Source organism: Taudactylus pleione, unplaced genomic scaffold (genome assembly GCF_031769625.1).
Source record: "Taudactylus pleione unplaced genomic scaffold, aTauple2 ptg000004l, whole genome shotgun sequence".
Classification (NCBI taxonomy): domain Eukaryota; kingdom Metazoa; phylum Chordata; class Amphibia; order Anura; family Myobatrachidae; genus Taudactylus; species Taudactylus pleione.
Genome location: NW_028284407.1, coordinates 7,611,208 through 7,624,858, shown reverse-complemented (window position 1 = coordinate 7,624,858; position 13,651 = coordinate 7,611,208). Strand labels below are relative to the sequence as shown.

Below are 13,651 nucleotides of genomic sequence, written 5' to 3'. Positions count from 1 at the left end.
TATATATGTGTGTGTGTGTGTGTGTGATCACACCGTCCATGCTCCGGACTTATTGATAGCCAACAAGGCGGTGCTCTATAGGGTGCAAACAGTCCCAAAAATATAGTGATCCAAAGCATAGGCACTCACCGATGTAAATATTCACTGGTGCTTGTGTAATAGTAGCTCACCTGTACATCACAGATATTGACAAAATCTGTGATGTACATGTGAGCTACTATTAAACAAGCACTGGTAAATATTTACATTGGTGAGTGCCTATGCTTTGGATCACACTAATATATATATATATATATATATATATATATATATAATCACACACACATATATACAGCGGTTAAAATAAGTATTGAACACATCAACATTTTTCTCAGTAAATATATTTGTAATGGGGCTATTGTAATGACATATTCACCAAATGTCAGCAACAACCCATGCAATCCACACATGCAACAAAATCAAACCACAGATGTCCATAAATTAAGCTGTGTGTAATAATATGAAATGACACAGGGAAAAAGTATTATACACGCTTACTGAAATGCATTTAATACAAAAGCCTGTGTTGGTAATGACAGCTTCAAGACAGCTCCTGTATGGAGAAACTAGTCGCATGCATTGCTCAGCTGCGATTTTGGCCCATTCTTCCGCACAAACAGTCTTCAAATCTTAACGGTTCCGTGGGCATCTTCTATGAACTCTGATCTTTAGTTCTTTCCATAGATTTTCAGATGGATTCAAGTCAGGTGATTGGCTGGACCAGTCTAGCAGCTTTATTTCCTTTCTCTGAAACCAATTGAGAGTGTCCTTGGCTGTGTGTTTGGGATCATTGTCTTGCTGAAATGTCCACCCTAGTTTCATCTTCAGCATCCTGGTAGATGGCAGCAGATTTTTATCAAGAATGTCTCAGTACTTTTTTTTCATTCATCCTTCCTTCAATCATATGAAGTATGCCAGTACCATATGCTAAAAAACAGCCCCACACCATGATGTTCCCACTTTCAAACTTCACTGTTGGTATGGTGTTTTCGGGGTGATGTGCAGTGTCATTGCTCCAAACATGGTGTGTATTATCAGACATCCAAAGAGTTTAATTTTGGTCTCATCTGACCAGAATATATTATCCCAGTGTTTCACAGGCTTGTCCAAATGTTGTACAGCAAACTTTAAATGAGCTTCAACATGCTTTTTCTTCATCAATGGAGTCTTGCGTGGTGAGCGTGCATACAGGCCATGGCGGTTGAGTGCATTACTTATTGTTTTCTTTGAAACAATTGTACCTGCTAATTCCAGGTCTTTCTAAGCTCTCCACAACAGTCTCTTGAAAAAGGTGTATACACACCGAAGCAGCTGTCGGGAATTGGGACTATGGGCCTGATTCAGCTTTGGGAATAGAGTGAGATTTAGCACTTAACTGATCATCTTGGTGAAACCATGCTGCACTGCAGGTGGGGCAATTTAAAATGTGCAGAGAGATTTAGATTTGGGAGGGAGGTGTCCAAACTGATAACTAAATTATAGAGCAATAATAAAGCTGTGCAGTATTTATGGGCTACATGCAAAAGCAGCCAGTATTTACCCTTCCATGCAAAAAAATTTATGTATTTACACCCCTTGCATTGCAACATGGTTTGTCCAGGTTCACAGTTAAGTGCGAATTCTCACTCTATTCCCAAAGCTGAATCAGGCCCTATGTCTGGTAACATGGCTTTGAGACCAGCAGATTAACTATGAGCATTCAAAAGATTGATAAGTATTGCTAAAATTTGCACATGATTATGGCTGTTTTTATGATGGCACAGTAAGGATGAATTTTCTGCATCTTCTATGGAGTGCTGGTTTCTATCTGTTTGTGTAGCCTGCATTGGACTACACTAAGTGGGTTGCCTGCTTGTATACTGTATACTTCAACCTTGCACCCAGCAATAATTTTTGTGAGTGTGTGCGACTCTCATACTCTCATGACACGCCCCCATTTTCCATTGACCACGTCCTTGTAGCATGTGGCCACACCCACAGTTGGGTGGGGCGCTATTTTTCATCTTGCCTTGGGCGCCAAATACCCTAGTTACGCCACTGCCTCTTCACTCATGTGCCTTTCCTTCCCTCACATATACCATCATCTCCTCCCCACTGCCAACAATGGCACCAAACCTGTGTGTTCTGCCGTCTCTCTGCTCATTATGGTATTATGGCTGCTGATACAGCAATGTTTAAAAACCTTGTCCATGTTCTGTACTGTACGTCACTTTTTTCTTGTTTTGTTCATACTGTTTAAGTACTTTGTAAGGCTCTACGGACCACTTGTGGCGCCATATAAATAAAGGGTAATAATAATAGTCTTGAAATCTTAATGGCCGGTACTAGTGATACTAAAGGGGCAAATTGGGTGTTTTCCACCTTATGAAACATTGTTTTCTAACTAGGATGCTGATTTTATCATCTTCTGCCTGATCTATGTAAATTAGCTTGTTGCTCACTAGTCTGTAAAGATATCATTCACGCCATAGGTTACATTAGCATGGGCTGACCACTTGCTTTAAAAATTACACAGTATGTTGAATTTAAAGTTCATCAGTATACCTGTGTGGGATCTCTTAAACAGGACCCCATTATCCAAAAAGTTCTCTAAAGCATAAAAGATATACAAAGTAAATAATATATTTGTACAGTCTTTATACCAGGGATGCGGTCAATATCCCGACCGCTGGAATCCCGAAGGTAAGTAGTGGGGTTAGGAGCAGAGCTAGGGTTGGGCATTAAGGGGGGAAGATTAGGTATAGGGTTGCGGGGAGGAGGAGGTTAGGTTTAGGTACTAGGCGGGAGGTTAGGTTCAGTCACAGGAGGGTTAGGTAGGGAGGGAGGGGAGGGGTTAGGATACCTACTGACAGGTTTCGGGATCCTAACCCTGTCGGGATTCTGACCGCTGGCATCCTGTACCCATCCCATTATAGCAAATACAGACAAGATCATAGAGTATTACTTCCTGCAGCCACCGAGAGGAGCTCTGCTACATCATTTCAGGAGGGGGGAGAAAGATGGATGTAATTTATATATAAATCAGCATTCGGTATAATCCTTCAGATTATGTGGGGGTGAAAACGTTACTTGGGAAACCTCAAGTTCCAAAAATAGATAATTCGGCTCTGATGTGATTAATTATTAGGCAACCTAGATTCATGCCTACGGCATAATTGGAACTGAGAGGCCTGAGTACTCTAAGCAGAAATGTGTTTTTTATTTTTTTTGACAAACGGAGAGGGGCGAAGAGGCCCAAACCAGTATGTTGCCTAGGGCCCTATGAGAATTTAATCCAGCTATGGATTCCATTTTTGTAGTTTATCAGCAGTTGGTCAGACTGAAACATTTTTTGCATTAGCTGTTACTTTTACAGTGATCATAATTTACTATCACTTAGCCACACCTCATCCGAGTTTCAGATAAAACATATTTTGTTCGTTTTATTGTCACACTCTACAGTTAAAGCTGGTTAGACACTGAGATTCTCGGCCCGACATGACTATACCTAACAGATAGGGCCAATATAATTGTGTAGTGTGTACGCAGCTTTGGGGGTTGAAAATCCGTTGGGTCAGCGCCTGATGGAGTGTGCCATACATGTTGTTCACACCGTTTTGCTATCGTTCAGAGCAGTGTGTGCGGACCTTGGCCCTTCTGCTAGTTCATTAGTATTCCCTACAGAGACGAGACGATTTGGAATCAAAAGGATTGTTTGAACGAAACCATGATTGGGTAGTGTGAACGGTGTATATGAGCTGTTTTCGAGATCATTTTAGTCGGTCTGAAACAGTCAGCACAGCAGATGAGATGAACGACAGCCGTTCACATGCAGTCAGACGTACACACTATATGATCTGCACGATATATTGGTCTGATCCACATTGGAACGATATATCGCGCAAGGGATCGCATAGTTTTTACCCAGCTTTACACACCCATTTGTTTTGAATACTGTAGTTCTTATACTTTATACATAGGATCCAGTGGCGGATCTAGACTTTTCTTTTAGGGGGGGTGGTTTACTGTTTAGCACCGACTCCTCACCTTTCCAGTCCAGACTCCTCCCCCTCCAATTAATTTACTTAACATCTCGCCTTGCCAACCAATGAGGTGAGTTTGATAGTGGTGCAGTTACAGTACCCAATATATGTGGGCCCTAGTTTGAAACCATGAGAAAGCTATAATGAGGCAAGATCACAGTCTTCACCATTTCTAAACATTTATTTATTACAAACAGGACATATGATAACACACACATATGCACACAGATAGCCACATATATCCACACAGTCACATATATGCACACAGCCCATACTTGCCGACATCTCGGCAGGGGAATCCGGGAGGGGGCTGGCAGGTCCGTCCAGCAGGGAGGATGGGGGCGGGTCAAAGAGGCGGAGCGGGGGCGTGCCCATGCGATCGCGTCATAGTGGCCCCGCCCCTCGCTTTATAATGCCAATATTACTGGCATTATAAGGCAGGGGGCGGGGCTACGATGACGCGATTCGCGCTGAATCGCGTCATCACACCCCCGCACAGCCCACTTTTGCGGCTGGCGCGGGGGTTAGCAGGGAGCCGCCATCTATTCCGGGGGACTTGCCTAGTCTTGCGGGGTGTCGGGAGCGGCACCCGATTTTCGGGAGGCTCCCGACAGTCTCGGGAGAGTAGGCAAGTATGACACAGCCACATATGCACACACAGATAGCCCCATATATACACAAACACTGGAATATAAGGAACTCATCTATAGCAGAGAGGAAGGAAGGGGGGGTTGGTTGATTCGGCATGCGGGACTCAGGAGCCAGGCATCCTACCATGGGGACTGGTCCTCGGGAAAATGGCCGCCGCTCCATGTCACTTGCACACAGACACATCCAGGGGACACCTGCTACTACTACAAGTCACACTCTAGTGCCCGAATCTCCATCCAGTGATCCCTGCAGCAGCGTGACATAACTGGCTGCTGGATGCTATGGGAGTATGGGGATGCCGAGCACTGTCATGCGGCAGCAGGGTTTGTGCTGCTCTGTCTTTTAGGAGGGGCGATCGCCACAACCCCCCCCCCCCAGGATCCGCCAGTGATAGGAACTCACAATATATCTTTCTGTTATAATAATGAAAGTTGCATGCAAGAAAATAGCATTATGTTCGGAAATAGCACTGGGGAGAGAGTGTTGGAAAATAAACTTTGAGAAGCAGCAGAGAGATTTGGGGGAACATGATGATGCTAATAATATGTATATAGGACCAACTTACTCTCAAACACGTTATAATCTCATATAGAATTAAAATAGAAAAGAAAGGCTAACGGGAAAAGTGAGCTAGGAAAGAGAAATGGCCAGGGTTGTGCTATGTTAGAAGAGAGAGCTTGGTGCAGTCTAGAGACGCTAGCAGGAGAACTTAGAATCAGTTCTCTGCGATGTTGGGCTGCACACATTGCAGTAGAATACGATACATCGCCAATTTTACTGCTCACATCTACAGGGTACGAGTGAAAATTGCCTATGTTGGTGGTCGCAAAATGCCACCATTCTGGCTATGACGCTTCTCAGCCATCACCTGCAATTCATTCACCCCCATAAAGTACATAGGGGGAGATGTATGAAGGGCCGATATGGGGGTTTAGTGGTATCAGCACACGTTATGTGCGATGATACCGCTTCTCCCCCATGTATTGAGTGTTAAATGACAGAGGCGCTATCCGCCCCCATCGTTATTAGCATTGCTATCTACAAGAGCACATATGTGCCACCCAATGTATGAACAGCCAGTAGCACTGACCATTCCAACAGCTCCAGCAATCGATTTCAACAGCTGCAGCTGTCGTTGCCCCACCACAGCAGAGACTTGCACTGTCCTTCGCTGCGGCGACTGTTGGGCTCCTGTCCGTGAATGGGAGACCTCGCGAATGCCCAGTGGAGCCGGCCGGGAGATGAGACAGTGCATCAGCACTTGGCTAATGCACTTTGGGCCTTCCCCCCCCTCTCCAGCAGACGAGATGTTCATACATCTCGTCTGTACTGCTTCCTGCTTCGCCTCGGGAAAGAGCACAGGTTCTCAAACTCAGTCCTCAGGACCACAAACAGTGCATGTTTACCAGGTCTCCTCACAGAATCACAAGTGAAATAATTAGCTCCACCTGTGGATCTTTTAAAATGTGTCAGTGAGTAATGAACACGCCTGTGCACCTGCTGGACGACCTGCAAAAGGTGACCTGTGTGGGGTCCTGAGAACCGAGTTTGGGAACCACTGCTGTAGAGTATATGACAGGGTAATTAAATTAATGCAATACATGATTTCACTGTCATGTATTATATAATAACTGATGCACCATGCTGCTAATTCTCACCCCTGTTGTACCAAGCTTAGTTTAGTATGCCCCACCTATCCCTGGCCTGTACTGTACCACTACCAACATTAATTAGTATCATATTATGTATAACTTACTAATAACTCTTACTAATAACTCTTTTACAACTCCGTATCAACACAGGATATTGCTGGTTTAACAAGGGTCGCGACTTGTTGTGAAAGGGTCTCCGCAAAAAACCTCGGGTCCTGTCACCCGGCAATCCAAACCGGGTTGCTTGCGGGTTTGGACATGGGAAGGATCCGGTTTAAGGAGCAGTGTGAATGGATAATCCGATTGCAGCGTAGAGAGAGGTGGATTCCCAGCGCTTGGAGATGATGTCATCTCCACGTGCCGGCATAACCGTTCCACTGCACCCGTGCGCAGTGTAAACTGCACCGACCTTAAAAACCCGGTTTAGAGCTGCATTGTGTAAGGAGTTTGACCCCGTATTGAAACTGTTTCAAATCCTGGGTTAGACTCGGGACTTTGGTGTAAAAAGGGTATAACCCTCACACAGTTAGTCTAGACAAGGGACATTTCAACTTCACTTCACAGCAATTTTTTTCCTGTTTTGAACAAGACTTTGTTTTCAGAACAGGGAACAAACACTACTGTTCTGTGTTCTTCTTTTTTTTTTTTTTTGGTCTTGGCTGTCATTTAGCGTTTCTTTTCTGTAGGATAAAGATCAGGCTCATATGTTCAAAGATGTATGAGAATGATCTGGAGGACTGCCTGGGAAATGGAAATAAGGAGTAGACACATGCATTAATACAATCATTTTGAGGCTGGAATCGGTCACACGTTTCTACGACTCCGACACCACGGCCTTGGTTATGCCTCCATTTCTGCATTATAATGGCATGTGAAAACCTTGCTTTTGATATGGCTGATTAATAACTTCCATGTGACTCTCTTGCTATCAGTTTTGCCATGCCACTGTTATATTATTATTACATTTTATTTATAGGGCGCCACAAGTGGTCCGCAGCGCCGTACATACAGTAAAGGGTACAGAGAACATTACATTACAATACAGTAACCAACTTATAAACAGAGCACAAGTAACAATTAGCAACACAATTCTCCATACACAATACAACTGGGAAGGTGAAGGCCGTCATAGAAGTGCTAGAGAAGAAGGCTGTGGGACAATGGGGAGGAGGACCCTGCTCCCAGGAGCTTACTATCTAGGGAAGCTTATATTAAAGGCTTCTGTAATTGTAGCTTGTATCCTCATCACTTTTGTTCACTTGGTAGGTGTACTTGAAAAGAAATACTTATTTTCAGGAATGACCCAGGCTTAACTGGATGAAGTAATACAATATTTAGTTTTTAATTTGGTTCTTTGTAGCAGGTGTGGTATAAGAGATCAACAGGTGTTAGGTCAACAGGGACAAATGGTTGATGAACATATGGTTGACACATTTTCTTTTTTATTTTAAGCCTAATCTTAGCCCTTACCCTCCCCTAGTGCCTAACCCTCCCTCTAGTTCCTAACCTTAACCCTCCCCCTAGTACCTAGCGCTAACCTTTCCCCAAGTGCCTAACTCTAACCCTCCCCCTAGTGCCTAGCCCTAACCCTCCCCTTAGTGCCTAGCTCTAACCTTCCCCCAAGTGTCTAACCCTCGCCCTAGTGCCTAGCCCTAACCCTCCCTCTAGTTCCTAACCTTAACCCTCCCCCTAGTGCCTAGCGCTAACCTTCCCCCAAGTGCCTAACCCTCCCCCTAGTGCCTAGCCCTAACCCTCCCTCTAGTTCCTAATCTTAACACTCCCCCTAGTGCCTAGCGCTAACCTTCCCCCAAGTGCCTAACCCTCCCCCTAGTGCCTAGCCCTAACCCTCTCTCTAGTTCCTAACCTTAACCCTCCCCCTAGTGCCTAGCGCTAACCTTCCCCCAAGTGCCTAACCCTAACCCTCCCCCTAGTGCCTAACCCTCCCCCTAGTGCCTAGCCCTAACCCTCCCCCTAGTGCCTAGCGCTAACCTTTCCCCAAGTGCCTAGCCCTAACCCTCCCTCTAGTGCCTAACCCTCCCCCTAGTGCCTAACCCTAACCCTCCCCCTAGTGCCTAGCCCTAACCCTCCCTCTAGTTCCTAATCTTAACACTCCCCCTAGTGCCTAGCGCTAACCTTCCCCCTAGTGCCTAACCCTCCCCCTAGTGCCTAGCCCTAACCCTCTCTCTAGTTCCTAACCTTAACCCTCCCCCTAGTGCCTAGCGCTAACCTTCCCCCAAGTGCCTAACGCTAACCTTCCCCCAAGTGCCTAACCCTAACCCTCCCCCTAGTGCCTAACCCTCCCCCTAGTGCCTAGCCCTAACCCTCCCCCTAGTGCCTAGCGCTAACCTTTCCCCAAGTGCCTAGCCCTAACCCTCCCTCTAGTGCCTAACCCTCCCCCTAGTGCCTAACCCTAACCCTCCCCCTAGTGCCTAGCTCTAACCTTCCCCCAAGTGCCTAACCCTAACCCTCCCCCTAGTACCTAGCCCTAACCCTCCCCCTAGTGCCTAACGCTAACCTTTCCCCAAGTACCTAGCCCTAACCCTCCCCCTAGTGCCTAACCCTAACTGTCCCCTTCAGCAGCCTAACCCTCTCCCAAGTGCCTAATCCCTAACCGTAACCTTAAAAAACAGTGAAAATAAAGATACATGTGTCAACCATTTATCCCTGTCGACCTTTTGACCCAGGTGACCTATTGCCTGTCAACCATTTGGTGTCGACATAAACATGGTTAACCTTTTTACTGTCGAGTTGTCATCCGGATACCCTTTGTAGCAACAACTCTTATGTACTGTGCTTTTAAGATTACATAGCAAATCCATAATTTAGAGTCAGACTCTCAAATATTATTTGGACAAACCTGAATAAAACACTTAAGGCTTGTTAACATATATTACATATATTTAATTTTTATGTTTTTGGATTGCATCGTCTCTTATTTCACATGCGTTAGTACACTGTCATCACAATAAATTATATTCATTAAAGCACAGCCCATGGAACCCATTCAAAATGCATGGTTTGTTTGTTTGTTATCCCATATTCCCAGTGCATGTGTGTGATGAAACCTTGCAATTAGCCCAAGTGGAAAACAAAATTCTACAATTGGTCATTCCCCTATCAGTGTTATTTAATGTTGCATTATACAATAGTTATGCATTGGTTATTTATTTTTTATAAAAAAAAAAAAAAATTAAGTTCACATGTGGCAATTTATAATATGGCCATATAGCTGTATTAGAATTTTTGCCATGGCTATTGAAGTTGCTTCGCGCTTGTCCCTTATAATACTAGTGTTGTTTTTTATAAGCCTTTTGTGCAAACATTTATTAATTTTATGGTGATAGCTCTGCAGGAATGGTTAGTATAACCCAATGTTTTCTAAATACAGCTGTGTCCTTTATTCATATACAATTTTCTGCTGAACTTGGATGTAAACAGAATATTTGAGACATCAAAGCAGCTGTACAGTATAACAAAATTTGTTCTTAGGATTGGAATTTTCAGATCTTTTTGAAGAATCGTGGTTGTGTGGATGTTCATGTGGCTTTTATATTCAGCTATTGCTTAACTGTTTTTGTGAATAATGTTTGATATCTGCACATAACATGACTGATTATTTTGCCCGTGTTCTGGGCAAAACTGAATTTTCAAAGTACATTTCAATCAGGGTTTGAACACTTTTGTCTTTATTCTTCAACTCCTGTTGTACACTGTTTAGTAGCAGATCATGCGAATATTACAGCAGCAGGAAACCTGTCCACTTCCACAAGATTGTGTCATTAGTGAGGACAGGGACACGTCAGGGGCAGTGCATGATGTGATTTGGGGAATGAGGCACGAGGAAGCCACAGGCTGAGAGTTATGTAGAAAGGTCCCCCAGCAGCACAGAGTATATAAGGAGATGAGTGATGTGTTAGGACAGGAACACACGTAACGGGCAATGTCATGGGGACGATATTTTATCTGGATTATTAGGTATTTTGAGAAAATGTTTTTGCAATGAAACTTAAAAAAGACTCATTTCTTTTCTGTTTTGTAGATTTGAGTTATATAGTAATGTCCTGTTATCAATGTTACAAACAATAAAATGTAAAAAAAAAACTGTTTTGTTATCGCTCTGTGCCTTTGTATAGGCCTCCACTGCACTCATTTAGTAAAATCTCCTCTAAACAATCAGATAAAGTTTTTTTTTCTCTCTTCCCTGTGTAGTCCTGTGTAGGAAATATATAATAATAAAATTGTAAATACAATAATAATATTATAAAAGAAATGGAAAATAAAGTAATCATGGTTAGTTATCTACTAACCTTGCCCAAAAGTGTAAACCTGCGCTTAAGCCATAGCTACAATAAGGCTTTGGCTATAATTAACAAAATGACACTAGACTGATGTAAGCTAATGTGTGGTAATGTTATGTGAAGGCTTACTCTAGATGAGCTTCTTTGGGCAGTAATGGAAATAAACTCTCATTGACTTTTTAGCGAAAAGATTTAGGGGTCTAGTTACTAAGCAGTGTTAGGAGAAGTGAAAAGTGATAAGGTGCCAGCCAATCAGCTCCCAACTGTCATTTTTCAAACACAGCCTGTGAGATGGCAGTTGGGAGCTGATTGGCTGGCACCTTATCACTTTTCACTCTTCACTTTTCACTTCTCCTAACACTGCTTAGTAAATAGACCCCTTAAGCATATTCCTGCTGTTTTTATATATGGACCGACCATAACTATGACACATTGGGGGTGATTCTGTTGTTTTGGACCTTCCCCTCCCCACACTGGGCATCTATACGAATAGGCATCCGACAGAGCAGTTCACTTGTTGCTCCATTCGGACACCTAAAGCCGGGGGACACATTTCTTCTCTCAGCCTCCTGAGGTGCGAGGATAAATGAGTGTATAGTCCCGTTGTCTTGGGTGTTCTAACCACTACTTTAGACGTGTTTAGCCACTTTGCGCAGCTAAACCCAGTGGTTTTAGGCACGTTAAATACTAATGGGTGCCCGATATGAGAAAAAATGTAATTGCTCCATCAGGTGCTTATTTGTATAGATTCCCAGCAAAGGGCAGAGGGGTGAGAGCACAAAACAACAATTGAATCGCCCCTTTTTAATTTGAGCATGGTATGCACTTACCCCTTAAGCTGGGTACACATTAGACGATATATTGGTGGGGGATGCAGTAAGGATACCAGCGGGCGCTATCCCGCCTGCCGATATCCCGACACTGACAGTCCGACAGAGGATTAAAGATAGGCGCGAAATCCCGATGCCTATTGTTAGCCTCACTACAAAATACAGACACCCGGCATACCGAACAAAGGTACACCGGTTATCTTGGTGTCTAGCCGCGCGCGTAGGGGGAGAGTTAGGTTTAGGGACCCCCCGGGAGAGATAGGGTAGGGAAAGGGAGGTTAGGGTTAGGCACCAGTAGGGTGGTGGGGGTTTAGGGCTAGGCACCCCACCGGGAGGGTTAGGTTTAGGGTGCAGGGAGGGGGGGTTAGGTTTAGGCACTAACGGGGGGGGGGGGGGGGTCAGAGTTAGGCACCACTAAGGGAGGGTTAGGCTTAGGAGGGGGAAATGGGAGGGGGGAGGGTTAGGTTACTTACCAGCTCCAGCCAGGAATTAGGTCAGTCGGGGCTCAGTATTTGATCCAAAGGCTATTCAGCCGCCGGCATTAAATACCAATGCCATTGGAGGATATGTAGTTTTCAGGGACATTAGAAAGACATATCGTTCACATCGCATAGTGTGTACGCTCCATCGCCTGACCAGACTGGCGACAGCATGCAGGTGACTGCAGGATGGAAGGGTTTATCACGCGACCATACACCAGATCGTGCAGTGCGTACAGGCACCCGATATATCCTTCCATCAGAGGTCGGGTCGGCCGGGATGCACGCCGTTTTATGTGTACCACTAATTTCCTGTAACAAATGAAAATGACGTGTTTTATAAAAAGGAATAATTATAGGTGCTGCTTCAAATTATGGAAACCAATTTAATATGTAATCCTGTTGCCATTTTGCTTATAGTTATAAGCTTTTATTCTGCAAATCATCAGAAAACCACATTCATTGTACCACTTTTGCATTTGTTTTGTTGTTCTGCAGGTGGAGAATAGGCCAAAGTATTATGGGAGAGAGTAAGTTCACTTTTCTGTCATCCATATTTCAGAAGCCCGGATACACTTCTTCATATTCTGTATAATTTTTATTTCTCTAGCATAAAAAAACACAGTTTCTTCTGTCCCATGTAAAATGAATAAAACCTAATTAACAGCAAATAATTTTGTTCTCTTTGGATAGAGTGCATGTCATTACACGGTAGCATAAATTGTGTGATAAACTATTTCCACCGAATAAAACAAGGGTAGTTATTGCTTGGGAAGTACCCGGCGTTGCCCGATTTTAATCTTGAAGTTATTAAGTTATGCATCCCAGGCCTATTGCCACCCCGCTGTGAAGTTTTAATCCAAATCCATCCAGTGGAAGGCCCAGAACAGGCTCCCCCGGTCACAGTTCTGCCCAGCGTACACTGACGCGAGGTCCAACCGGGACCCTAACCCCCTTAAAACCTGGCCAGGATCCAAATGGACCACCCCGCGTTGGTTTTATCCCAATCGGTGCAGGGGTGTCAGAATGCATAACTGAACCGTCAGACAAACAAACAGACTAATGAAAATTCATTATATAAGACATTCATATATAAGATAATTTCCCTGTACAAAGGGTTACATAGCATACACGCAGTCATAGTTTTCTGGTGTGTGACTTACCTATTTGCACGTCTTAAACTACGAAGAAGCCAGAATTTTATAGAAATGAGAAAGAGAATAATTTATTTCTGTTTCCAGATTTTATGGTATGATATCAAGAGGTGAAACGGACCAACTACTGAGCGTCGCAGAGGGCAGTTATATCATTCGCGAAAGCCAGCGGCAGCCGGGAACATACACTTTAGCGTTGAGGTAAGAAATACGGTTTTATTTGTTATCCAGTTTTCATCCAAACAAAAGTTACACAACGAAATAAACATATAAATTACCATAACATAAAAACTTTTCAATGACTGTTTAATACCATGTAAGAAATAAAAAAGTGATGTACGTAAGCTCTAATACATGCTTTATCAGCCAACATGACTAATCTTATTACGGGTGTTTTTGTTACAGTGTAAGCGATTGATTCGCTGTCTATTTAGGGAAAAACAATTCTCAAATCCTAACCAAATGAAAGAAAGCCCTTATGTCTTTAAAATAGACCAACAATAGTATCTCTCTTTCTAATGTCATA

At 43.7% G+C, this 13,651-nt stretch overlaps 1 protein-coding gene across 2 annotated transcripts in view; it reads left to right on the top strand.

The window, feature by feature from the left end:
* CHN1 (chimerin 1) overlaps positions 1-13,651 on the top strand; it is a 108,494-nt gene that overhangs the window by 27,526 nt on the left and 67,317 nt on the right. For both annotated transcript variants that reach the window (XM_088473328.1, XM_088473336.1), the window contains 2 exons: positions 12,470-12,501; positions 13,213-13,326. In XM_088473328.1, coding sequence (XP_088329454.1) covers positions 12,470-12,501; positions 13,213-13,326 — 146 coding nt within the window. The remainder of the gene's footprint in view (positions 1-12,469; positions 12,502-13,212; positions 13,327-13,651) is intronic.